This window comes from Grus americana, chromosome 17 (genome assembly GCF_028858705.1).
Source record: "Grus americana isolate bGruAme1 chromosome 17, bGruAme1.mat, whole genome shotgun sequence".
Taxonomy (NCBI): Eukaryota; Metazoa; Chordata; class Aves; order Gruiformes; family Gruidae; genus Grus; species Grus americana.
The window spans coordinates 1,617,124-1,642,287 of record NC_072868.1 but is presented as its reverse complement, the minus strand read 5'-3'; the positions used below and the strand labels follow the sequence as shown (position 1 = coordinate 1,642,287).

Sequence of the window (25,164 nt, the reverse complement as noted above, 5' to 3'; positions counted from 1 at the left end):
CACTGAAAGGGACATAAGCCCACCTCAGGCTGACTTCCCTGCTCAATACCTGAAATTCAGTGCCAAAGCGAACAATCCTCTTAATTTTGACACCAAATATAAAAATGAAAACAATTGGAGCTCACCATTAATTCTAAACCACCTTCCCACCAGGAGGGCATATTCAAGTTCACATTTCAAAGACAAGTATTGCTCTACTCAAAATAATGAGGTTGCAGTCCAAAAACCTACCTCAAACCTTACCTATATTGTTGTAAACCACTCCTCCTCTGGTCATGAATCCTGCCTGGCTTCTCACGCCAAGGCTATTCTAACCAGGAAGTTTCCTGATTTATCTTTCAACCTTTGTACCCTTCCCCTAGCCCTTTCCAACACCTCAAGAGCAAGTCTCCAACCCTTGCCTTGAAGGCCTTCATGCCACTCCTGGCTTGTTAGATCTACCACATTGTCATCCATTGCTCTCCCAGATCTGTTCCGCAAACGATGCTTATGCAGGTATATATGAGAGGCAGTGCCAGTACGCATAGGGACCAGGGATATGCACCATGTTTGAGAGCCTGGATTCTATTCTTAGCTCTGGCCGTGGTAAATTGTGTAAGCCATTTTGTATGCTTTCAATCTCTTTGTCTGCAAAATGCTTGGTTTACCTCACCAGCTGAAAACCACTGAAAAATTGACTAAAAAAAGGAAAACCTCTAGTTAAGAACTAGATGCAAACAGCAGGAAGGGGTTCTTTCCTTCCACACATCTCCTTGTTTTCCTTCATTTTGTCTATCCATGTCAAAATATCCAATTTAAAACACTTCTTAGTATTTACCTCTAACTCTACACCAGCAAAATACACAATGAGGCGGACAGCAAACTGGGATTGTTGCTTTTATGCAAGTTTTACCCATCAATCCCTAACTTTCTTTTCGTTCTGTCCCCTCATTTCTTGTGCACGCATTTCATTTTGCCATTTACTTCACATTGTATTAACAGCAGCAGGATCAGGATATTTATTAGTTGAGAGACACTGACTCCCTTGGATTAAGTGCTAAACTAATCTTATAGAGATCATTCACGTTCCAGAAAACTTTTATTCCAAGGCAAAGTACAATAAATGTAAGAGATGCAGAGACAACAAATTAACAAAATAGTACAGATGAAGAGTAAATAAATAATTACACAATAATTAGTTGTTATCAGTAGATTGCATGACAATTTTCAGTGTTCAGCAGATAGCAAAACTGTCGTTACACATTATTCCCAAGCTGAAGAATCAGGAAACATCTTGTCACTTCTAATATGTATGGGCAACTTCTGTGTTTCCCCTTTTAAAGGTAAGAAAGGAACATCTACCCCCTGCTCCAATGACTACTCTCCTTAACTTAGTTTCTTTCCTCATTGGAAAGAAGTCCTCAGGCTTATAATTGGAACCTTCACTCCAGGTAACCCAGCTGTAACCACACCTTCCTATGCTAGCACTTCATTTTCTGGAAAGGCACAGAGAACACTTCTGAAATTATTGGACCCATTGTTCACGCTGTACTAAAACATTTTATATAAAAGTTGAATCATCTCCTACATGTCTTGCAAAGTGTTTTGTTACCTGTATCTGTGTAATCCCTAGTACAATGTGCCCTCCAACAATAAAAACAAATTCTTCTAACCTTATTTGTATTGTAAAACGATCTGTTTTGCTGTGGAACGGCTCCATTGGCTTGAATCAATCCACCACAGAATTTTGACTGTCGGAACTGGCCAACCTTGCGCCTCTAGTAAAAATGATAAAAGAAAATAAAAGAAAAAAAAATGAAGACACTATTGACTAGTAAACACTTAACTTTACACCAATTACCCTTAGTATGCTTCCAAGTCAATTACAGTTCAGTCTAATCCTGAAAAACTTTGTATCACAAAAATTTATTACCTTAACTGTTACAAACAAAATGGTTGTCCATGCTTAATGCCCCGCACCACCTATTTTCTAGTGTTCTGTAAATGTACTGATGGAATGGTCTGGTCGAACACTCCACTTTCAAAAACCACAGGCTATCTGCTTTGATTTTCTCACACACTATTTCTAATTATAGGGTTTGTCTCTCAATAAAGAATAATTCTTTTTCCTGGCTTTGAGGAGAAATAGAGTTTATGCTATTTTTATCTATAACTTTATAGTCCATTCAATTGTCTTTGTGGCCAGGACTTGAGCAAAACACATTACAGAGTAAAAGCTATCACTGTAAGTACTGTAACTTCACAGCACATGATTTGTATCACAGAGCTACTGCACAATAAAGAAAACTATCTTTAGCTTTAGTTTAGTGCACAATAAAGACACCTACTTGAAGCTGCACACTAAACAGCACACCTATTGTAGCCTCCCAGCATACCCAGATTAGCAGTAACATATTTAATGAATAAATTCAGACAAAGTAAATACATTAGTTTGTTCAGAGTAGTCATCTCCAGAAGTCTACTGAATCTGCCAGTGGCTCGGAGTAAGCCCAACTCTATCAATTGATTTCACAACTGCTCATTTCCCTCTTTGCTCCCAATATTGTATGCTACTTGATATGGACTGATGCTTTAATGGTATGGTTGTGTCACAAAAGCACAGGCACTTTTCCCAGGACTGGAAGGTCTTATCTGAGAAAAGACATCCGAGTGAAGAGTTTACAGGTAAGTTTCTAATTCTGTAAGTCATCGCTCTATGACACAAGTTGTAATATAAAGCAGGACAAAGAAGAGGCTTAATCTCTTCTTGTTTCACTGTATGCAAGAAAGAAACAGCAAGTGATGTACTCTAATTCTGTTAAGATAGCCTGCATCTACTCCCATTCTCTACACATTTTTCACCTCTATTATTAACTGCTATTACATGATGTTCCAGTTAATTTACTGTGGACAGACACAATCTGACACTAAGCACGCTATTACAGAACTGGAAGCAAACCTGCAAAGCAGTACTTTTCAGCAATACATAGACAGTGACGACATCACTTTTAGAAGCTTCTTTATTTCAAAATCATGACTTTTTCTTACCAATTTCAACTTATCTTTTTTTTTTTTTTAACCACACTTTAACATACTCTGATATCCTACCTGGAAAATATCATGGAGCATTCGTCTACACTGGCCTTGGACTGCGGTTGTCTGTAATAGTCCACTGCACGCTGCTATCCATTGAGTTACTCCAGCCTGGCAGCTCTGGAACAGAGAGACTAGCAATGAAAAAAAAGGATGCTAATACTCAGAAACAGTTTAACTGTCCTCCTGCTTCCACAAGTTTTATTCATTTATACCACAATCCTCAGATTAAATTCCCAACTTGCGCTTGACAGAAGTATAAATTTTGATTTTAAAAAAATATCTTGCCTTCCAGTACAGGCATGCAATCCAAATTTGATGGCAGAAACAGATCAGTCAAAGGAAATGGTGGGCTGTCTACATCATAATACTACACCACAATTTTTATATCTATACAATAAATTTAAATGCTTAAGAAGCATTCTTCAATTGACTGATCTCTAAAAAGCCCTCATTCAACTCTCAGCTTCTGTGCACCGTCTTACTTTATTCAGGCACAGCTAAGAAATTTAGTATTTCAAAAGTGTATATTGCCCCAACAAATTTCAGTGAAGATAATTATTTTCTGTAATGAAAATGTCAGGTAATATGGGAAAGAAGCAGGGTTTTCATTGCCTGCACTTTCTGTGCACCTTTCATTTTCTGCAATATTCAAGTTAGTATACTATTTGCCTCCTTCATACTTGTTCTACATTAATACTGGAAATAATGTATATATTATTAGAATGGATATGCTTTTTTCCAATAAAAACAGCTTCATTTTCAATTGACAACAAAGATGATTAAGAGATTGAAGCATCCAACATATAGGAGAGGTTTAGCTTTGAGAAAAGATGACTGCAGGGGAATCATATCAATTTGTTGAACTACCTGATGGGGGGGGCAATCAAACTCTTCTTAGTGGTACCCAGTGAAAGGATAACTATGAGACAAGCAGATCCGCCCAAAGATTAGGAGGAACAGACACAAGACCAACTTGAGTTCCTGTTCCCCATCCCCTGTACCTGCACAGTCACCGCTGTCCCTCAGGCACAGCGTACTGCCTCCTCCGGCTGTCCCTCATCATCTCCTCAGAGCTGTACTTTTAATCCATTAAGAGAATTGATTTGGGTTTTTAAAAACTGTGAGGGGAGATGTGCACTGCCATAACAAATGTGATTAGCGTTCACTACTTCTACACCTTCCCACTTCTACTGTAGTGAGACTACTTAGTTTCTGCTCTTTCTCTGTAACATCACTAACCAGCAAGCAAAATTATGAAAATGATACATTTCTGTCCAAAAAGACATTTCAGCCGAGTACCACGAAGTACTTCTTGAGGTAACCCAGTGCTCTGACAAACAGATTAACAAACACTTAAATTAGCAAGAAAATTCACCATTTTTTATAAATAATTACTACAAGATTCCAAGGCATCTGACAGAATTTTGAGGCTTTTTCTTTGTAATAGGAAGGAGAACATGCCTAGGTTGCAATATGCCTTAGAGCTTGAACATACTGGGGTTTATAGCTGTTGAAAAGCACTACTGCAACAAAACTGGACAGAGACATAGGAAAACATAAAGTAAGCACACATACACTTAAAAGGTGAGATGTGACAAACAATCAAGTTACAAAGAAAAAGACAACAGCAGAAAGCTGTGGAGCAACAGGAAAGGAACATGATGAGCTAAGGAACCTCCCCTAAACCAGCATCACTGTTTGCAGAACGTAACGTTCAAATTACAAACGTTACTTTTACTTCTCCATTTGGCTGCAAAGTACCAAGCATAAACAGAACAGGATTACTCAGGAATAGTCTGCAGACAGCACAAGCACCTCCTGCAGCTAGCTGCCTTCTCAAGATACAGACAGAATATCACTGTGGTCTTCTAAATCCTCCTGGTAACCTTTAGGAAAGCCTTAGGTAGCAGGCAAACTATTAATCAAGAGCTCTTCTTAGATAAAGAACAGCTTTATCACAATGGCAGTATTAACTAGTAGAGCTGAAATGTGTGGACAATAATCAGGACTGTATCATATGCTGTGAGATCTTGAGAAGGCTTGAAGACAGAAGAAAAAAAAATTCCTTTCTTATTTCCAGTACAAAGAACAGACATTAAAAGTTTGAAGATTTATTTTCATATGATTAGGCAACTATTAAATTATAATGCAAAAGCAGGTGCTGGGAAATGCCAAGGATCAGCAAAGCTTGAGCTGAAGCATGGTGGTCCTGTCAGAAGTCTCCTGCCTCTCAAGTGTGTACTCCCACCACTACTGCAGCTCAGGAGCTTCTCTCATTACAAAGTAAGGCACTTCAGATCACAAAAATGGCAAACGACTACATCTCCTCCTGTACAAAGAGAAATTTTTCTGGCCAGGCTGAAAACTTGAATCGGTTCACTTTGCCATATGAATGCCAGAAGCAGCTGGGAGAGGAGGAGTTGCCCAGGGACAAGTAAGCCTAGGAGACAGGTCCTTCACCTTCTGCAAACAGGTTTATACAGCAAACCACACCCTGGGGGTACAGGTCCACGGACAGCTGAACCCATCTGATGACTCATTGCTTCTTTACCTCTCCCTGCACCCCTCCTGCCTGGCTTCCCCCTCCCTTTTTGCTAGCAATTGCCTCTTTAACACATTAAAACTGCAGGAAACTATTTTTATGTTGCCACGGTTCTGCTGCTCCAGCATTTGGAACATAGGGGCCAAGAAAAATGCTGGAGGAGACAGTGGTAGGCAACAGTGCAAAGGCATGAGTGAGGAGAAAGAGTAGGACTGGGAGGAGGAAGCAGGCACTCAAACTCACTGCACTTCAGGTGCTCCCAGGCAGGTTTGCTCTCAGCTTGAGAGGTGAAAGGACAGGACTCACCATGCTTTTAAAGGCCACACCCTGAAATATCAGTTCCAAGAATTTAGTGGATTAACTTCCTAAGTGATCATTGCCCTCTGACTAAAGGCCTTTCATCTTCCTGACGGATCTGTCTGCACGAGCAGCGCTGGCCACCCCTGCAGTTGTGTTGTGACAGAGTATCAGACCCAGGCACAAACTTTCCTTTTCTAGACTGTATACTAAAAAGCAGTACTCTGCTGCAAAGATTTGAAAAGATAATAGAAAGGAAAAAAAAGTACACGAATGCATGAGAAAGAAGAAAGGAATTGTGTGATTCATAACCCACCCTCACTCATTCGTAGGAACCCAATCTCTTCCACTTAACACATAAATTGGAATATTTATATTATCCTTGCTATCAAAGACAACAAGAGGAGTACCAGAGTGAAAAAAAAATAATTCGCAAGCCCCAATCAGGAGTACTAAAGCCTTGCATTACTCTTATTTAAACACGCACTGAAAGTAAAGCTCGCTCCGCTCCTTCACCAGAGCCCACTGACGGGGGAGGGGGCCCAGGGGAGGCGGGAACAGCCGGTGGGGGCCGCAATCCCCCGCAGCCGCCCCCACGGCTTCACAAACCCCGCCAGCCAGCCTCCTCCTCGTTCGCGGTGTCTGGGGAGAGGCCAGGCCGCAGCCGAGCCGCGCACAGGGCGACTGCGGGAGCTGGCGGGACGGGACGGCCCAGGCACCACAGGGGTGGCGCTGGGACAACCCAGCGGGGACGCGCCCGGCCGCACACGCCGCTCGTTTCCCTCAGCGTGGCGTCGCGCCGCCCCGGGGCGGAGAAGGCGATCGCGGCCGCTGCCGCCACTCACCACGGCTCGCACCAGCGCCGCCATAGATCCTCGCGCCGCTTCCGGCGGCGAACCGAGCCCCGCGCGGCCCCTTCCGCCCCGCTGACCACGCGTGCGCGGGCCAGGAGGGGGCGGGGTCACGCGGCGGTGGGCGGAGCCCCGCGTGGCGGTGGGCGGGCTGCTCCCCTCGCCTCAGCGCCGGCGCTCGGCCGAGCGGCACGGGTGGGGCGGAGCGGAGCGGCCGGCGGCGGGGTGCCCGGCTGTCAGGCTGTGCCGCCGGGGGAGCTGCACGACAGCCGTGTTGTGAGGCGGGAGATGTAGAAAGGAGGGGAGGCTCCCCGGCCTGTGCTGGGGTTTGGTTCGGAAGGGGGAAAGGTGGCAAATCCGTGCCTGCCCGTCGTTGTCAGACCTCTCCTCTGGAAGGCCCGACCCATAAGGGGGATGGTGGCGATGGTTTCACTCTGCTGCTGGACACCCGAGAGAGCAGCGTGAAAGCAGCGGTAGTTTCCTCTGGCTGAGGTTGATCTGGCCATTCTGGCTGCCCCAGGCGGGTGACAGCATCTGCGTGAGCCCGCACGGGCGCCAGCACGGGGATTTCACGGGGGCAGCACCAGGAGAACATGGCAGAGCCCCTCATGCCACAGGCCCTGGAGCCAGCACCTTGCCTGCCTGTTCCTGGTGTGTATTCCCTACTCCTTGCTTGTGCTGGCAGCCAGCTTTCATGAGGCCGCAGAGTGAACCTGAGCAGCAACCCAACGGGTTGAAATGAGCTGGCTTGTTTTGCCAGGTTAGTCCTAGTCTGGATCACATCCACATCACCTCACAAATGTTGGTCCTGGTACACGGGAGGCTGGTGCAGATGTAAGCAACAGCAGCTGGGGAAGAGAGCAAGGCTGCTCATTTCAGCAGCAGTGCTGGCTTAAAGGGCTTGGGGAACTATAATATTCTACTCCTCTCTTTCCCAGCATATTTACTGGGATATCAGCTTCTCAAGAGGGCAGTAGCAGCTGCTTTAATGGGCCTGAAACTCTACAGTAGTCCTTAGAAATCTTTCATATGTTCTTAAATGTCAGGCCTGCGGGGGCCAAGTGGAATCACCTGCTTGGACTTGGTTTCCACAGGCATCCCAGATCCCTGTGCTCACTGTCGGTCTTTCCTGAGATGTTCTGACTCAACACAGCTATCTGCTGAAACAGGTTTAACTGTGTCTGAATGTGTTTAGTGAATGAGTTGTTCTGACACGGGGCTGGATGTTGAACAACGCAGGGAACTGTAGACGTCTGTCAGGGATACGCTACATTTCATTTTGGTTTGTGCCTGTGGCTAATTCTAGGGAGGAAGGTTAAAGCTAGCTCTGCTTCTGTTTATCTGTCCTCTGTGTATTAGACTCAAAGCCATATTTAATAACATTCTTAACAGCAAATTTTTTTGTGAGAATGTAATGGAGCAGATTGATTACACTTTTCTGAAGCCTCTTCTTTGCCATTAATGAGTTAGAGTCATTAAAAGTGATGAAGCTGAAGAACCCCTGCAGTGTATAGTCATACAGAGGAAAGACTTCTGTCGGTAGCAGAGGAGTCTCACCATGGTGTGCAGTAGTCTGTCCACCAGAGCGGACACTTTCTAACTCAGAGCTGTGTGTCTGATAAATATGTTGAGTATGCCAGTTCCTGACAGTCACCTAGTTAGTCTTACCTAATGATGCACAGGAGGATTTTGACACATTCCAGTTGGAGAAAATTACTGCCTCACCTACAGTTTCTCTGCCCATCACTGTTATGCCATTCTCCATGTAGTACTAAGCCCTTTTCACGTCAGTCTAACTGAACACAGCTACCTCGTATGCAAAGAACAGCACATCAGACTGCCTCCGAAGGGGACGTGGAGACAGAAGAGTTGGAAGTGGATCTGAATTTTAACTCTAAGGGGATTTCCTCAGTCAGAGCACTGACAATTTACTCCCCTTTATGTACCCAGTCCTTGCTGTCCTCAAGTTCCTGCCATTCAGCTCTGCTTAGTGGGCAGCTCCATGACTGCGAGAGTCTTACCTTAGTCACAATGAATCTTCCATATGCAACTGCTCTTGGGAGAGCATTTTAACCATCAACAAGAAGTGCCAGAGATTGGGTAGCAAAGTTCCTATCTAGCTGCTGGTGTTCTTTCATCCAAGGCCATTAACAATGACAGAGAAACTTGCTTTCATGAATGTGCTAAAACACACTGGGGAACATTAACAATGGCCTTGGGTGTGTTGGCAACCTGGTGACTGAACAGGAAAGAAGAATCAGAAAGGATATTACGATTTTTAATTTATATAATGAATTATATGTTTCACATTATTATAATAATTAATTTGTTAATGAGATTATATTTAATGGCCCTCCTGCTTTGGCCTCAACCCTGTCTTCTCTCTTACTTGCAGGCCTGGCAGCTGGCTTCAAGTTTGCCTCTCCAACTGACTAGCGGGAGCAGCTGTCAGAGGGAGGAGATAAGGAGCCACAAATCATGGGCTGAAAGTGGGCTGAAAGTAGTCTGGAGGTGTTTAAGTGAAGGAGAAATGGAAAACAAAGAGGGACAGAGACATTTCCTTCCCTGAATGTGCTAAAACACACCGGAGAACAGCAGTGGTGGGACTGGATGTACGTGTGCATGGAGAATGAGAGAGGATACTAAGTGGGCACCGGGGCATGGAGACAGCAATGAGCACAGGCTCAGAGTCTGGGAGAGGGCAGAGGCGTAGAAAGGAGAGAATGAGGAATTGCAGAATCCTCCAAATAGGTGATGTTTGCCATTTTTTAAGTGTGACCAAGAAGGGATATGGGACTGCTGTGTGCTAAAGGCAGAGAAGCAGGATGCAGAAAGCAAGCGAAAGCTGGGTGGAGAGATGACTGTCTGCGATCTACCCACAAAGTCCTCTCTTTAGGACACTGGTGGTGGAGGAAAAGCCTGATGACAGCAGGAATGGTTGTTTCTGGTGACTGGGGCCATGCTGTGCAGTCCTATATGCTGTGTCCATACAAATGGGTGCAGTGATGATCCACAAATGTGAGGGTGGTGGGAGAGGTCTCCCTTTGCTCCTGCATGTCTGCTTAGATGGGGCTGGTGGATGAAGTAAGGATACAGTCTGACAATACAACTAAGCAGATAAAATTACTAATTGCTGAAAGGAGAGGTCCTGCCCCTGACTGTGGTAGCACTAGCATTCATCTAATGAATGCTGAGCCAATGAGCTGGTTGAAGGAGTTAGACCAGCAGAAAATTGTCTTTTTGTTGTGTTTAGTAGGATTAATTTTCTGTGAGCTTAGCTACTTGAACCAGCTCTCCTCAGGATCAGAGGAATGCCAGGAATGTGTATCTGGGGACAGGACTGGGAGAGCAGATCGGCTGTTTTAACACCAGCCAGCTATTCGGTCAGCGAGAAGTAGTAACAATCACCCTGCAGCCCTGTCCCCAAGCAGGCAAGCACAGGAAAAATCTTTTTCCCCAGGTGGCCATTTTCAGACACCAGGAAGCTTGAACTGCTCTTGATGAGATCCTGTGCTGGCATTTCACAGCAGAATCCAGGCAGGCCCAGGATGCCTTCCCAGGCCCTTTTAGGATCATTCTAGCCCAGATGTGGTGAATGACTAACATTTTCCTGAAGCTGTGCAAGAACAGACACAGTGTTGGGGCCTGCTTTGTGTTCAGTTTGAGTTTAACTTTGGTCCTGTGGAGCATAAGGTTTTCTAGAGCTTGCTGGGTCTAGGTTAAGGCTGTTGTGGTGGTTGGCAAGGCTTAATCTTGGCAGGTCAACTACTGTCCAGAACAGGAAGGGGGATATAATTCTAGCGTATTAGTTAAAGCTTCAGTGCAGCAAGCATCCAAACACAAAGGGTGAGTGTGAAGCTAATTCAGACTTGAAGAAACTCCTGGAAGAAAAATTCCACATCCACCTGTTATCCAGATACGTGAAGACAGGAGAAGGGTCCAAATCCCCTCATTACCAAGAATGGAGACAACAAGGGACTGTGATTTTTTTAGCCCAAAAGCAGGAGGGAGCTGGCAGTGAATGGCTGGCGTTAAAATCACATAGGCATTTCTTCAGTGTTAAAATACTACACCAAAATCAAGTGGATTGACAAAACTTAGCCCTTCAAAACAATTGACAGATCCAAGTTGTGCCCAAAATTTCTTTTTAACATTTTTCATTTGGTTTAGCACATGTAAGGCAGCATAGGAACTTTTATCTTACTGCTATGTTGATCCAGTCTCAGGTGGTCTTCTGCTGACTTAACCGCTTTTCAGGACCACAGTCCCATTTAATTGCAGGCAGCCTATTTGCAGAGTATGTAAAGGAAGAAGAGTTGCAACAGAAGCATTGAGTATTATCAGTTGGGAGACTGGGACACCCGATACTGAAATATTTATCAGAACAGAAACTGACTTTCTGATTCAGTGAACTGCTAATTAGGGATATAAAGTGCCACAAGAAAGACTGGAATCTTCCATAATTGTGATGACCACCCTCAGTGTGAAAAATTCAGATTAAAATCCCTTAATCAGAGCAAAGCTTGAAGATTGATAGTATTGCACAGAAGTATGCCAGCCTAGGTCACCAGCTCTTCTACACGGGGAGAGTGGGACAAAGGCTCAGTATTTTGGCCAACAATTCCATGCTGGTCTCAGAATGCCACCTTGTAAAAACTGGGTATTTATCTACCCCCAAAACTTCAGTTTTGAGAAACTGTCATTTTTACATGAAGAAGTGTTGTCAAAATGTTCCAGGCCAGCTATGATGCTTAGATGATTTTGGTGATTTTAACATGTTTGCTCTCACTTGGGTGTTCTAGGCTATGACAGAGACTGAGACTTTGACTCTGGGTTGTTATATTATTCCTTGGTTGGCATAATTATTTACAGATATTTACAGATCCTGTAGGTATGTAGCTAAAAAGATCATCTAGACCATCCTCCCCTTCCAGTACTCAATGTACTTAGACCTCTCTGGTGCATATTTCTCTGACCTACACCTAAACATTTCAGTAAGGGGATTCCCAATTTCCATATGAAGCTCATTCCAATCTATCACTGTGAAAGTTTTCTCATACTTAACATAAAGATGCCTAGTGTGAGCCCCATTCTTCTTCCTTTCATGTCAAGTTCCTAAAGCTATTTATTAGGTAAGAGCAGAGTTTGGCTAATACTTCAAGAAATCAGCTTCAGGCTATTTGCTGTGAGAAGCATTGTAGAGATGTGGAGAAACTCTTGGTTGGCTGTTCTGGAGATGGGGCTTGATATCACAGCTCTGCAAGTTTTTTCTTATAACCTTTAGCACATTATTTGTTTTTATACCCTCTTAATGGATATACACATATTTCCTCGTAATAAAAGAGAATGATGGTTCTGATATATGGGGTTTTTTAAGTAGCTGCTTGTCGTGCCATCACAAATAAGAAACACAGATGGGCATGTGGAGACTATATTGTCAAAAATATGAGACATAGTACGGTGAGCCAGCCATCCAGGTCCTGTGTGGCCTCTGCTTATCTCTGCATTGAGGAATGCTTATGTCTTTCAGAGTCAGCAATACAGTACTGAAAAGGCAAAGGGCCTGCACCCAAGAATTTAGCACAGTGAGAACTGCCTGATCTGCCAAGCTGGAATCTCCAGGTTAAATCTTTCCTGAATTGTCCACTTTTTGGAGTTCAGAGACAGGCACCTCTATGACCTCTTCTGGTATTTTTTACTTGCCACATTTCCTGCTCTCCAGGAGTGATGATGTTCCATGCAGACCACTCTGCAGTCAGACTTTCTATGTGTAACTCACCGGGAAACAGATTTTCTGTGTGGTTTTTTTTAATCTGTGTAATTCTGTCTGCTTTCAAAAGAGTGTCCATACACTGCACAGAGGTCCTTGGGCCATTGTGGTCCTAAATAGTCATTTAACCTCTCCCAAGCTGCTTCAGTGGTCATTACTACAATTCTATTTTTTTTTTTTTTTACTTAATTAACAAGGAATTATAAATAACTTTTAAACAAAGGCATTTACAAATATTTGATGTTCCTGTCCTCCTAATTTCCTATCAGCACGTAATTTTCTTTCAAATGTTATCATAGAATGTGCTTTTTCCATTTTCACACAGAAAAGCAGACTGATCATTTTTATGTAGGCCTGTGGTTTTTTATCTTTTGAAATTTAACTCTGCAGGTTAATCAGCCATTTTGAAATATTCCAAATATATAAAGTCCCATAACAACTTCCTGTATTTTTCTCTTCTCAGTCACATGAAGAATCAAAATCAACTTGATAAGGCAACTGTTAGCCCAGCATTTGCTGGGGAGAGCTCCCTTCTCCTGAAAAACAAACATACTTTAGGTTTGGGCAAAAGTACAGAAAGTCCCGATATTTCAACTTCAGTCTTTCCCCTGCTCAGTCTAGAATTCCTGTCTAAGTGCAGATTTAAAATTAGATTCATTTTCCTTCTTAACCACCTGCTCCTGCTTGTGCAGAAGAAAAGTCAAAGGAAATCTCAGGATCATACGGGGAAACAGGATGTCTCCATGTTACCTGGGCCAAGCAAGGCTGGGACACTCCAGATAACAGGAGAGAAAATATCGTATGGGTATTCCAGGATGCTCTGGAGATCATGATCAAGAGAAATCCAATTGCAAAATCCCCAGCAGGTCTTATTAACTCTGGTTCAGTGCCAATACTGCAGGACTGCCAGCTGGCCCCCGCAGCTGTTTGAGTGTCTTTGCAGCATACTTTCCCGGTGCTCCAGGTTCTGAAAGGGCCTTGTATGTACCCGTGGAGCCGGTGCAGGTCTGGCACTACATCCTGTCTAATGCGCCTTTGTAGGACTTGAAACGTAGATCGGTGATAACAGGCCCTTGGAGCCCTGGTATATGTGGATTGACTTCTTCCAGAGCTTACTTGGATGTCTCTGCGCTGCTCTTACCAGAACTCTGAGTTCCAGAAATGCAGTGAGGGGCCATCTGACTGCATGGGGAAACCCAGGTTCCGCTGGATTTCTAACTCTGGCTGTTTGCTGAAGGAAAATGGCATTTCTAAGGTTGAACTGGTAGTTTATAACGAATTTGTCGTACTTCACGTTCACAAAATTTTTCTCCTTTGCAGACAGAGTAAATCTGGACACTTTGAGACCAAGTCCACCCTTAGGATGACATTACAAGCTGAAAAAGAACTTTTAATGGAAGCTAATTATATTTTTAGCAACCTAAAGATGCTTAGTCCTCTCCATAAGACTGAATACTCAGGGGCGTCAGTGTGCATACATTTGCTACTGCTGTTTCCCAGGATAAATGCTATGTAAAAATACGAAAATAAGATCATTTTTTTCAATAAAAGTACAATTCTTACAATCCGTTATGGACCTTGAAAGGTTTGGCAAGTATGGAGATCAATACTCTGACCTGGAATTCCTTGGCTAGGGGTGCAAAGTGGTCCTTGCTCTGGTTTCCAGGAGGGAGTTGCCCCTCTCCTGCACCAGTGCTGCAGGAGGAAAAGCACACATGAAGCAGAACAGGCTCCTTGGTGCTGCACCTCACTGAGTTTGGTGAAGGCCAGCAAGCAAAACCTGAACTCCATGACTGAACTGTTTGGTGGAAGTAGAAATAGGACCTGATTTTTCCAAGCTTCTATATCCCAGTGGCTGCTGCTCCTGTTAAAGATGATAAACTCCTATTTGTTCACTTTAGCTTGCCATCAGTACTGACTGTTTGCTGGGGTAAGCCCAGGGCGTTTTCCTCCCCACCTGTCAAACCTGGAATGTGCTTTGGCACCCTGCCGTTGCAGAGCCTCAATGACTTGAGCAGACCGCTTCGGGAACAAGACATCCCAGTACTTAAGCCGCCTCTGCTTCATGAGCTTTTCTTCCCATCTGTATGCTTTCTGAAGAAGAAAGCGTTTGCTGGTCAGAGAGGTTTTCCACTTGCGCCTCCTTCAGCTTTCCATTACCACTAAGAGGTTATATGGGGTGCAGTGCTATACACTGTACTGTACTATATGCAGAGGTGTTCAGACTTAATTTATTCCCTTCTCCTGGATAAAGATTATTGCAGCTGTGTGTTTTGGAAAACTATCAATGAAGGGAGTTCAGCTCATACAACACACTTTCAATAGGGTACTGTACTCTATATTTCCAGGTTCTGTTTTAATTACACTTGCATATTACCTTGGAGGAAGCTGAAATCTGGAAAATGTTTTCTCATATACCATGTCTTAAACCTTCCTGACCTGTTTTATACCAAGTACATTTATGTTTGTGATGAAAACCATATAATATGGGGCAAGGTTTGGCTATCCGGGATAATCTATCAGAGGCATGCTGTCAGTCCCTCCGAGCAAAGACTGAGCGATTTTCACTAAGAAATGTCCCCATCATCCCCAACCCCACCACCTTCTGGTAGTCGTTCCCTCTTCCCTCCCTTCACATGGCTCCCAACAAGAGCCATCAGAGTTGGCCACGCGCTGTGAATAAGGCAGAACAGTGGCCTTCTCCTCTGGCAGCGAGAGGCTTCTGCTGCTCTGAAGAATCCTGGAGGGACTGAGCAACAGGATGGCTCATGCAGTGTCAATGGATTGCCCGTATCCTGAAAAAAACAAGCAAAAGAGCAGCCTCATTTAGAGGGGTTGTGTCCGGCAGCGCACTCCCACAAGTCCTCAGAGGCTGGTGAGGAGGAGCATGCAGGAGGGCTCTGTGTGCCTCACCCTGCTCCTGCCGGGCCAGAGAAGTGAGCACTGCTGTGGAACATCCATATTGTCTGCACTGGAGACCACTGGAAAAAAACACCCCAATGTCCAGAACAAAAACCTCCTCAAGAAAGCCGTCACCATGCAGGGAGAGCAGAGCACCGGTGAAGAACTTTTGCATGCCATGTGCCCTCCGGCCAGGAATAAGCATCTCCAAGGAGGTACAGAGGTGCCCTATGGACTTGCAGCAAGAGGTGCAAACTTCCTTCAGCGATTGGAAAGCATGTGCTTCTCAGGGCTGACAGCAGAACAGAATCTGTACGAATCAGGCATCTGCTCCAGAGCCGCTTTCAAGCAACCTTTACATCCATGCCAAAGAGAGCGCATCTTGATCTTCACATCCTCGGGATGTCTGGAGAATGTCCTGAGAGAAAGGGTTTTAGCGAATATGTGTGAGGAGCAGAGGTTCTGTCAGTCCTCTGCCCAGCTCCTGAAGCCCAGCATTTCAACATTCAAGAAGTACAGACTTCTGTCAGCATCTTTCTGCTTTTACTTCTTGAAGAGCTCGCTCCTGGAGGCACAGGAAGGTGGTGAGCCCTCCACCTGGGACACAGGCTCCTGAGTCTAGCTCCTGAGGTCGTACCTTGACTTGTCTCAATGCCTCACCCTAAAAAGCAAAGTAACTTTTACTTCATAACGAGTAACAGGAATTATATAAATCTTGTCAAGCAGGAACTTTTTAGAGGGACTAAGCTACTTTTTAACTCAGCTGTAAACAAGGATTTTCAACTATGAGGCAAGAACTTGCAAAATAGAAAGTTTTTCATTAGAAAGCAGTGTTGGTCATAATAGAAGGCTGAGTTTAAACTCCTAATGTGATGCTGGAGCTAAGAGGGAAAGCTGAACCCTGGACTATAATGAAGGTAAAAATCAAGTAAAAGTACAGAGTTAGTAGCGTCTCTGTGGCATTGATGAGACTGTTACTGCAACATTAAAGGAATTTTGGTGTTCTCACTACAAAAATGTGCTGGTTCAGGCTGGGATAGAGTTAATTTTCTTCACAGTAGCTAGTATGAAGTTATGTTTTGGATTTGTGCTGTAAAAAGTGTTGTTCATATAGAGATGTTTTTGTTATTGCTGAGAGTCAAGGCCCTTTCTGCTTCTCACACACACCCCCACCAGTGAGTAGCGGGGGGGGGCACAAGGAGTTGGAGGGGACACAGCTGGGACAGCAGACCCAGGCAGGTCAGGGATATTCCATATCGTATGATGTCACACTCCATATATACTGGGGAAGCTAGCTGGGAGGCAGGATCATGGCTCAGGAGCATTGGCTTCGGGTGGTGAGAAATTGTGCTGTGCATCACTTGTTTTGTATATTCTTTATTATTATTATTATTATTATTATTATTATTATTACTACTACTACTACTACTACTACTACTATCTTTTTAAAGTGTCTTTATCTCAGCCCATGAGTTTTACTTTTTTTTGTTTTCCTTTTCAATTCTCTCTCCCATCCTGCTGGGGGAAGAGGAGTGAGCAAACAGCTGTGTGGTTCTTTTAGCTGCCGGCGGGTTAAACCATGGCAAACAAGTATTTGGAGAATTGAGAGTGTAAAGAAAAAAACAGAGGAAGAAGAAGAAAAAAATCTGGTAAGGAAGGTGCACAGCAAAAGCATAACTGAGTTGATCTACCTCTTCCATAGAAAATAAAAGGAAAAAAATTCATCACAGTCTGCATAGGTAGAACAGTGCCCATGGGAGTAAGGTTTTTCATGTAGCAGACAAAGAAGCCAATTCACTGATTCAAAGTGGAAACTGGACAGTAGGTAGAAATAGCTGCTTATTAAAAAATGAAGTGCTAATATTCACAGAATTAGCTCAGAGCTGAATGTGGTGAGCTTTTTAAAACTTTCGGTCTTTAAATCAATCCTGGATCTCTCTTTCCAAATACATAATACCCAGCTATTATGTAGTGTCATTTAATTCCACAGAACTTTAAAAATAGGCTTCCTTTTAAAGAAAAAAATTGGTGGGAAAAGAGAGACCACATCAGAAAGCCACGCTTCTTTAACAGGACAGTGGCCAAAGCCCTGTTAAGTCCTACTCAACGGATTAAGCCAGGAGGTCCCACTGCACTAACTCACTGCAAGTTTTGGGCTTCAGACAGAACATAAGAATGTTTTTTTCAAGTCAGACCATGGATCCATCTAGCCCATCTCCTGTAGGCAACAGCAGATCCTTAAAAAGAAAATAAGGACAGGACAAATGTGTAGTAAGGTTTTCCTGGCACAGCTTCTCTTCTTCCAGCTACCAGTTGCTCAGAAAACCCCATGGACTCCTGTTCAGTAGTTTTTCATGGATTTCTCTTCCATGAACTTACTCAGTGTTTTTAAACATGCATAGACTTTTAGCATCCAAACCAGAGTGTGGTCAGGAGTTCTGCAGCTGGGCTGCGCTATAGGAATCAGTATCCTTCTGCTTGTTTCAAACCTGTCCTAAAGTGGTTTCATTTGGTGCATTTTGGTTCTTTTTTGGGGGAGAAAACTTGCTCCCAGTTCGCATTCTTAGCCCTCATCACTTTTCCTTCCTGCCCCTGTCAGCTCTCACTGAAGGGCTCCAGTCTCCCTAATTCCTCCTCTCACAGAAGCTGTTTCATACTTCCAGTTGTTCTTATTGCCCTTCTCCAGCTCTACTGTACCGCAGAGTGTTGAGGAGTCGTGTAAATCCCTGGAGCGCCTGCATATTGTTTTCTCATTTGTTCTCTATTTCTCTCCCAGTCATTCCTAAAGTTGCATTTGCTGCCTCGATTGCTGTACAAACCGAGCTGACATTTCAGGGACTCAGAGGTAAAATGTTTTACCTAGGGTAAGGAGAGCTCATCAGGCTAAACAATCTTAATTGTTCTTCCTGCCCTTATTGCCTATGAATTAAACTACCATCCTTCAATCACGTTATAAGATTTAGTCAGTATCAACAGTCCCATAATTTGCTTATAATTGCCAGGTCAGCACAGTGACCCTTTATAGTACAGAATTAAATTCCTTTTCTCCTGAGTCTCCCAAACCTCTGGAATTTCCCCAGAATTCCAAGATTTATTAAAAATCAGTAGGCTTATTGGTGCAAGTTAAACATTTTAAAACTCTGACAACGCCAGCACATGCTCCTCATCACTTTCTTATCTTACTGGCATGGGGAATATTTCATTACTGTTGCAAGAAGTGAATTAATTCTTACGGCTTTTTCTCTTACCAGAAGCATTATAATGTTTTGGGAGACAGATAGCTCCACTGTGTTTATCTTTTGAGATAAATAGCAGGTCATTTTCTTAGAACTCCAAAGAATCAATCTGTTTTTAAAGTTTCTATGCCTCAGAAAGATTCCAGCTTACATTTTCTGGAACTTACTGATCAAATATTATTCACACAACATTATTCCACAGGAAAAAAAATGAAGTAATCAATAAACTTGTCCCATTTCTGTAATATTTCTGCATACATCTGAGATTTGTCTTCCATCACCAACCCACACCAAGTAGGTTTAAATTCCCGTATAGATGCTATGAAGTGAGGATGCGTGGACTGTAGGCACTAGATGTTCCAACATCTCAGGCTGAACTGAGCCTGGGCACCAGGCTGTAACTCAGGGATCTGTAAAATTACTGACACGTGTCATCACTGGTCTCAGTGACACCTTCTTGCAAATGCGTTCACGTGCTAAAGTAGCTGCTTGGATGCATGCCCAGAGCCTGAGTATCAGCTATGCTGCTGCCAACCGCTCGAGTCCTTTCTTTCTCTCCTCTCTCCCTCCTCACACTCAGTATTTCTTGCCTGTAGGACTCATCCAGCAGCTGTTCTCTCAATGAACCTAAAATATCCGGCTGTCTTTAATACAGCTGTTTACCTGTAAAAGGAATCAGTTGAATGTGGAAGCATTTAGTACAAGTCCCACCTCTGTGTGATTTATGTCAGAAATCTAGGTCGGATCAGCTATTCCCCAAAGGGTGCACTCCCTGCAAGGTGTGCGGGGGTAGATGTCTGTCTCAGCCCTCCTTTGCAAGCTGTCCAGCTTCCTGGTGTAGGGCGCAGGCAGGAATGTAACTTTCCCAAGGAGCAGTCTGAAGCAGTGGGAGACATGACGAGTTCCCTCCTCCTGGTGCCTCCAGCCAGGCAGAAGTGTAGCAGGGAGAAGGAGCTGGCCCCAAGCCCTCCACACTCTGGGCAAGTAAAAAAAACCAACCAACCAAAAAAACCCCGAGGGACGATTATATTCAACAGGAGCCTCTCCACTGTTTGGGTTTTTTTCCCCTAGACAGTAAGACACTCTTGTGCCTGCAGCTGAATCCCAAAAGGACAGAGAGACCCAATCTGCAGGTACCTGACCCCAGAGAGGAGACTTATTTGGGGCACTGCGCCCGGTGTCGCCCATCAGCTCCCTGCTCAGCACACAGATGCTTCGGTTCACTCCCCCGGGCCCGGCTCTTCCCTCTGACTGTCTGGGAAGCCACTTACCTTAGTGCTGGGGATCAGCTCGCTGGAGCCAAGGGCTGTTGCGAAAAGCACCAAAATGCCAAAGTTAGGCACTCAACGTAACTGTCCGGAGCTGTGTGATCAGTCTTTTTAACCTCAGGTTGCACATGGCTTGGAGAAGACGGACAGCTCGTCTGCCTGCGGCCCAGCAGTGAAATTCGTGATCCATCTGAAAATCTCATAAATGAAATTGCCTCATCATCCAGACTCAGGTTTCTCAGCTCCGTTGCTCTGGACCTCCCACGACAGCACACATGGCCACAGTAGGTTTTGTGCTCAAACTACCGCTGCGTCTGGCTGTTCAGTGCCACTGTCAGAAGCTATTTGCCTTTGCTGGCCCTCAGCAGCCTGCTCTTGCTCTAAGCCTTCAGCAGCTTCTGGGCCAGAGGTTTGAGTAAAGCTCTGAAAGCCACTGGCATGGGAAGGACAGGCAAGTGGAAAGAGGAGAATTACTCACACCAAGCCCTCAGAAAAAGGGTTTTTTTTCCCGATAGGCATGTAGATGTGTATTCCCACCAGCAGCACTGCCACCCAACCCATCTCTTGTGGTTGTACATTCACTCTACAGTTCTTCCTGCATTCAACCCATCTTATTATTCAATCTTTCACCCAGCCCTCAGCCCCTGCTGTCCTCCACTGCTGTGGGACTGCCTGTCTGCCTCCCCCGGAAAACCACTTTTTCCTGAGTCCTTTCTCCCAAGCCACCTTCCCTTAAGTGTTTCTTCAGAGCACCTCCTCCTGTGGCATGCACTACCATTAACCTTTTGTAGAATCCCAGAATCCCAGACTGGTTTGGGTGGGAAGGGACCTCACAGCCCATCTAGCCATGGGCAGGGACACCCTCCACCAGCCCAGCTTGCCCAAAGCCCCATCCAACCTGGCCTTGAACACTGCCAGGGAGCCAGGGGCAGCCACAGCTTCTCTGGGCAACCTGTGCCAGGGCCTCACCACCCTCACAGGGAAGAATTTCTGCCTCACATCCCATCTCCATCTCCCCTCCTGCAGCTTCAGGCCATTCCCCTTGTCCTGCCACTCCCTGCCCTTGTCACCAGCCCCTCTCCAGCTTTCCTGGAGCCCCTGCAGGGACTGGAAGGGGCTCTAAGGTCTCCCCGGAGCCTTCTCTTCTCCAGGCTGAACAAGCCCAACTCTCTCAGCCTGTCTCCATGGCAGAGGTGCTCCAGCCCTCAGATCATCTTCGTGGCCTCCTCTGGACTCGCTCCAACAGCTCCATGTCCTTCTTGTGCTGGGGACCCCCGAGCTGGATGCAGTACTGTGGGGGGGAGGGGCTGTTTTGTTTTGGTTTTGGTCTTTTGTTTGTTTGTCCAGAAAGGTCACTTTATTGGAAAAACCTAAAATGGACTTAAAACCTGCAGCCTTCCTCCCACAGCAGTGGTTTCAACAGGCTCCCCGAGTTACCTTACCAGACCCATTACAGACATGAGCTGCATCCTCTCCAGCTGGGGTCCGGTAACCTGATCACTAACTGTATGAGTTCATGACTTCTTTGCCATCTAAAGTTTATGAGTCTTATTGCACCTTCGCAGAAAAGAATGCTCCCATGAAGATACACAGCCCCTTCTCTAAGCCCATGGAGGACCCAAGCTGTGTTTCTCTTTCAACATTTCTGGAGAAAGATTAATGTTTCGAAGCCACTAGCAAAAGTCTGGTTTTATCAATAAAGGACTTATTTCTGACTTAATGCCACGATAAATGGCACCTTGTAAAAACCAGGCAGACAGTAAGTGAACATGCAGAAGCAAACCCCTCATTTTCATGGCATTTATCTGGCGGTATAATGGGCAGAGTCTGCTCAGCCTGGATTCCTGGATGGCAAAGCGTGGCACAAGATGTTATAGCAAAGAGACTCTTAGAGAAAAACCATTGAAAAGAGCATTTTCTAGCCCCTAGCAGAGGGTCAGCCAATTAATCACTATTATTATTAACGGAGTCATTTTTTCTTGACAGCTGTGCCCTTCAAAATGACATCAGGGAAAACTGAATCCGTTTGCATTACTTCAGCTAGCCAAATCATTGCAGAAAGTTGAAACTAGTTCTGAAAAAAAAACCCCCAGCAAAACAGGGACATCGGTGAACTCAGAATGACAGAATAAATGGGCTATTCTGAGCACTCAGCAAAGTGTATTTACTGCCCTGTATTTACTGTTTTTTCAGAAAATGTTAATATTTCCTTGTTTATTAAATTTGTTGAGAAGCAATGAAATCTCATGCAATTTTATTTTTAAATATAATTTTACTACCCAACAGCAACAATAAATTCATAAAATAACACATGATTGACCAGGACTATGGGTAAAAAAAAAAAAAAAAAAATTGTTTGCTTTGTACATTCTTATTAGTCTTGGCTAAGATGTTATAAAAGCAGTATCTTTTAACACCTTTTATTATACAAGGGTCAAGGGGTTTTTATGTTTCTTAAAGAAAGCTTCAAATAGCCCACATAGCGGGTTACTGCATCTTTCATATGGCTGCTGTATAAACAAGCACATTTTACACAGGAAATGACATAACCGTGTAAAAGTGTACATGGAGTTTAGGCACATATTCAAACACTAATGGGAATGCATTGTTTTAAATGGCATACTTTTATGTTTACCTATTGAGCTTAGTACCCATATTTTAGCCAAATACAACAAAAATTATCCACACATACCTGTCTTATAGTGTACTGTTTATTTGAAATTTGGACCTTCACAAAGACTCTCGTGGGACAGATAATGACCCTAAAAAGTAAATACAAATGAGGCATTCTCAGCGAGAGAGTGAAACCTGCCATCATAAAGGTGGAAAGCTGAACTTTTAACCTGTATTGCTTTACAGCTCAGGTTTCTGTGCGTTTCTACCATCCAGTTGCTAACACCAACTCACCCATGGGAAGAAAGCTATAACAATAATTTCGGGTGTCTATCTTTGCACGTTATATAGTGACCAGACTGAAAAAAAGAAGTGCCAAACTTCTGCAATCTCAAGGTCCTATTTTTCTTCCTAGTTTCTTTGCTGCATGTCAGCCCAGCCTGTGCCCTGTCCCCAAACCCAGAGAGGAGCGAGGGCCGAGCGAAGTCCACTCGGGTTGCGCTTTTGTGCCGATCGGCGATAACGAGTGTTTGTAACGGCCACCGTTCACGTCTCTTGGGAAGTTGCGATCCATGTTTCTGTTCTCACGCCAGACAACTGAAACTGCAGATTGCCATGTAAAGTCTTGACAAGATTTGGAATGGTTTGTGAGTGGATATGTGGAATTCAGGAAAAAAAATGACATCTCACTGTGGCAGCATCTTTTTGTTGCTCCGGAAATTTTAGGTGAATTAAGAATAACAGAAACTGCTTGGAGAAGAGCAGTGAAAGAGGTCACTCCCTTCAGCGCTGTAGATTTAAGTGATCACAACTATTCAGTAAGTATCTTATAATTAATTACAGAGACAGAAGTCTGTGCCAGATGATCCCAATGGCCTGAACAATACACCAATAAAGCACCTGTAGGCTAGTACACATTTACACCACGGTGAAAGTTAGTTGGCCACTCCAGAATAAAATAGTGTTGAACTGGAATTCCCAGAGTTATCAAACAATTTCAGTAACATAAATGCAAAAGGATACTCTGGACATCGCAGCGCTGGTTTATAACCAGTGCTATAAACCAAGGACATTCGATTTGAGACTTAAAAGAGAAAAAACTACCCTAATCCTGCCATCTGCTATGCCCACCCTTACAAACTCCTCACTTTGAGCTGGACCAAACTTGAGTGGTGCCAGGACCGTCCCTGCTGGATGTCACCACATTTGAGCTACCAACTAAGCAAAGTGACTGTCGTGTTAGCTCCTAACCTGAAAATTGGGCTGAAATTGCTTCTGTTTAGGCAAAACCCAATATCTGGCAATTTTGATGCGGTAATAATTCATTATAATTCTAGCGTTTTAGTGTCTGTAGTTTCAAATTTGTTTGAACGGATAGACCTACTAGTGTTGTTTTTTTCTGCTTTTCTCTTCAAGGTATAACTACTACCTAGCAGAATTTTGGGGTTTGAACCATTACCAAAGGGTATTTTTTAAGACTTTAGTATTATTCAGTATTTCTTTTAATTCTTCCTCAGTTCACACTGTTTGCTTTGGGATAATTGCAAAATCTTAGGTTTTTTTTTTCCGTTTAGATGCCGATACACACTCAATTTAATTACCGTTTGCCTGAATCTTTATCTTGCTTTATTCACGTATTGAGAAATTCGTACAAGGACAGGAAACAAGAACCTCAGAGAGATACCTACTAGGTTTTTAAAACTTTTTATCATGACCAGCCCCACCAGGATCCTCAGGCTGATCAACAGCTCTGCAGTGTGAAGTGTGTAGCAATTTTCCTCCTCAGATTTCCAAACTATCATACGTTGTGTGTAATGCCAATGCTACCTTCCTCCAAAGCTGCTGCAGCATCTCACGAATCCAGCTGGAACTGAAGCAAACTGCCCTTTGCAGGCAGTTGTAAGCCCAGGAGTTAACTTGTCTGTTAAGACAACGTAGATTTGCTTCAAGTGAATTTAAATAGGCAATATTTGCTATTTCCAACTGATCACCCTGAGCCATTGAGGGATGTGCCTGTGTGGTTAATAAATGGCATGGCATAGCTGTGTCTGTCGTACGTGAGAACGGAGGTTTCCCTGGGAATGTGCACACAGGCGCGTGCGTGGGGAGCAGCGCTCTTCCACATGAGGAAGAAAGGAAAACCCTTTCTCAGAGTCATCTAGCCAACCTCTCCAGAAGGTAGCCGTGGTCAGTGCTAGAGAAAGGATCCTTAAAAGTGGCAAGCCAGTCACCTAGAAAACAGCCAGGAGCAAGAAAAGAACTGCTGGAACGGAAGGGACAAAACAAGTCTGAGATGCCCTCTTGGCAGTGGGCTTGGCAGGAGAACGTTGTCTCTCCTACTGTGATAATGGTAAATCACATCTAAATGAGTTCGTAGAATTAAAAACTCCTGGCTGTTTTGAAAGTCACATGAGAGTGACTGGTGACAAGCAGTTAGTACAGGGGACAGTAACGGCTGCTCCTGGCTTGAGACTCCGTGGGGACAAGACAGAGCAGGACCTGGGAAGCACACAGTGCAAAAGGGAGCTGGAGGAGCCCCGGGGACAGCCCTGGCCCACAAAATAGATCTGTAAGACGCTGGAGTTTCTCATGCACGTGTTACGAAGTAGCT

At 44.2% G+C, this 25,164-nt stretch overlaps 1 protein-coding gene across 2 annotated transcripts in view; it reads right to left on the bottom strand.

Moving 5' to 3' along the window:
* Positions 1-6,847, bottom strand: part of LOC129214228 (ubiquinol-cytochrome-c reductase complex assembly factor 1) — a 50,354-nt gene extending 43,507 nt beyond the window's left edge. The window contains exons 1-3 of one of the 2 annotated variants that reach the window (XM_054845545.1): positions 6,760-6,847; positions 3,088-3,192; positions 1,653-1,757 (exon numbers count right to left, since the gene is read on the bottom strand). In XM_054845545.1, the coding sequence (XP_054701520.1) occupies positions 1,653-1,757; positions 3,088-3,192; positions 6,760-6,783 (234 nt within the window). In that variant the 5' untranslated portion in view covers positions 6,784-6,847. Of the gene's footprint in view, positions 1-1,652; positions 1,758-3,087; positions 3,207-6,759 lie in introns of both variants that reach the window. The other variant, XM_054845546.1, reaches the window with a different exon arrangement.
* Positions 6,848-25,164: the final 18,317 nt, after the last annotated feature.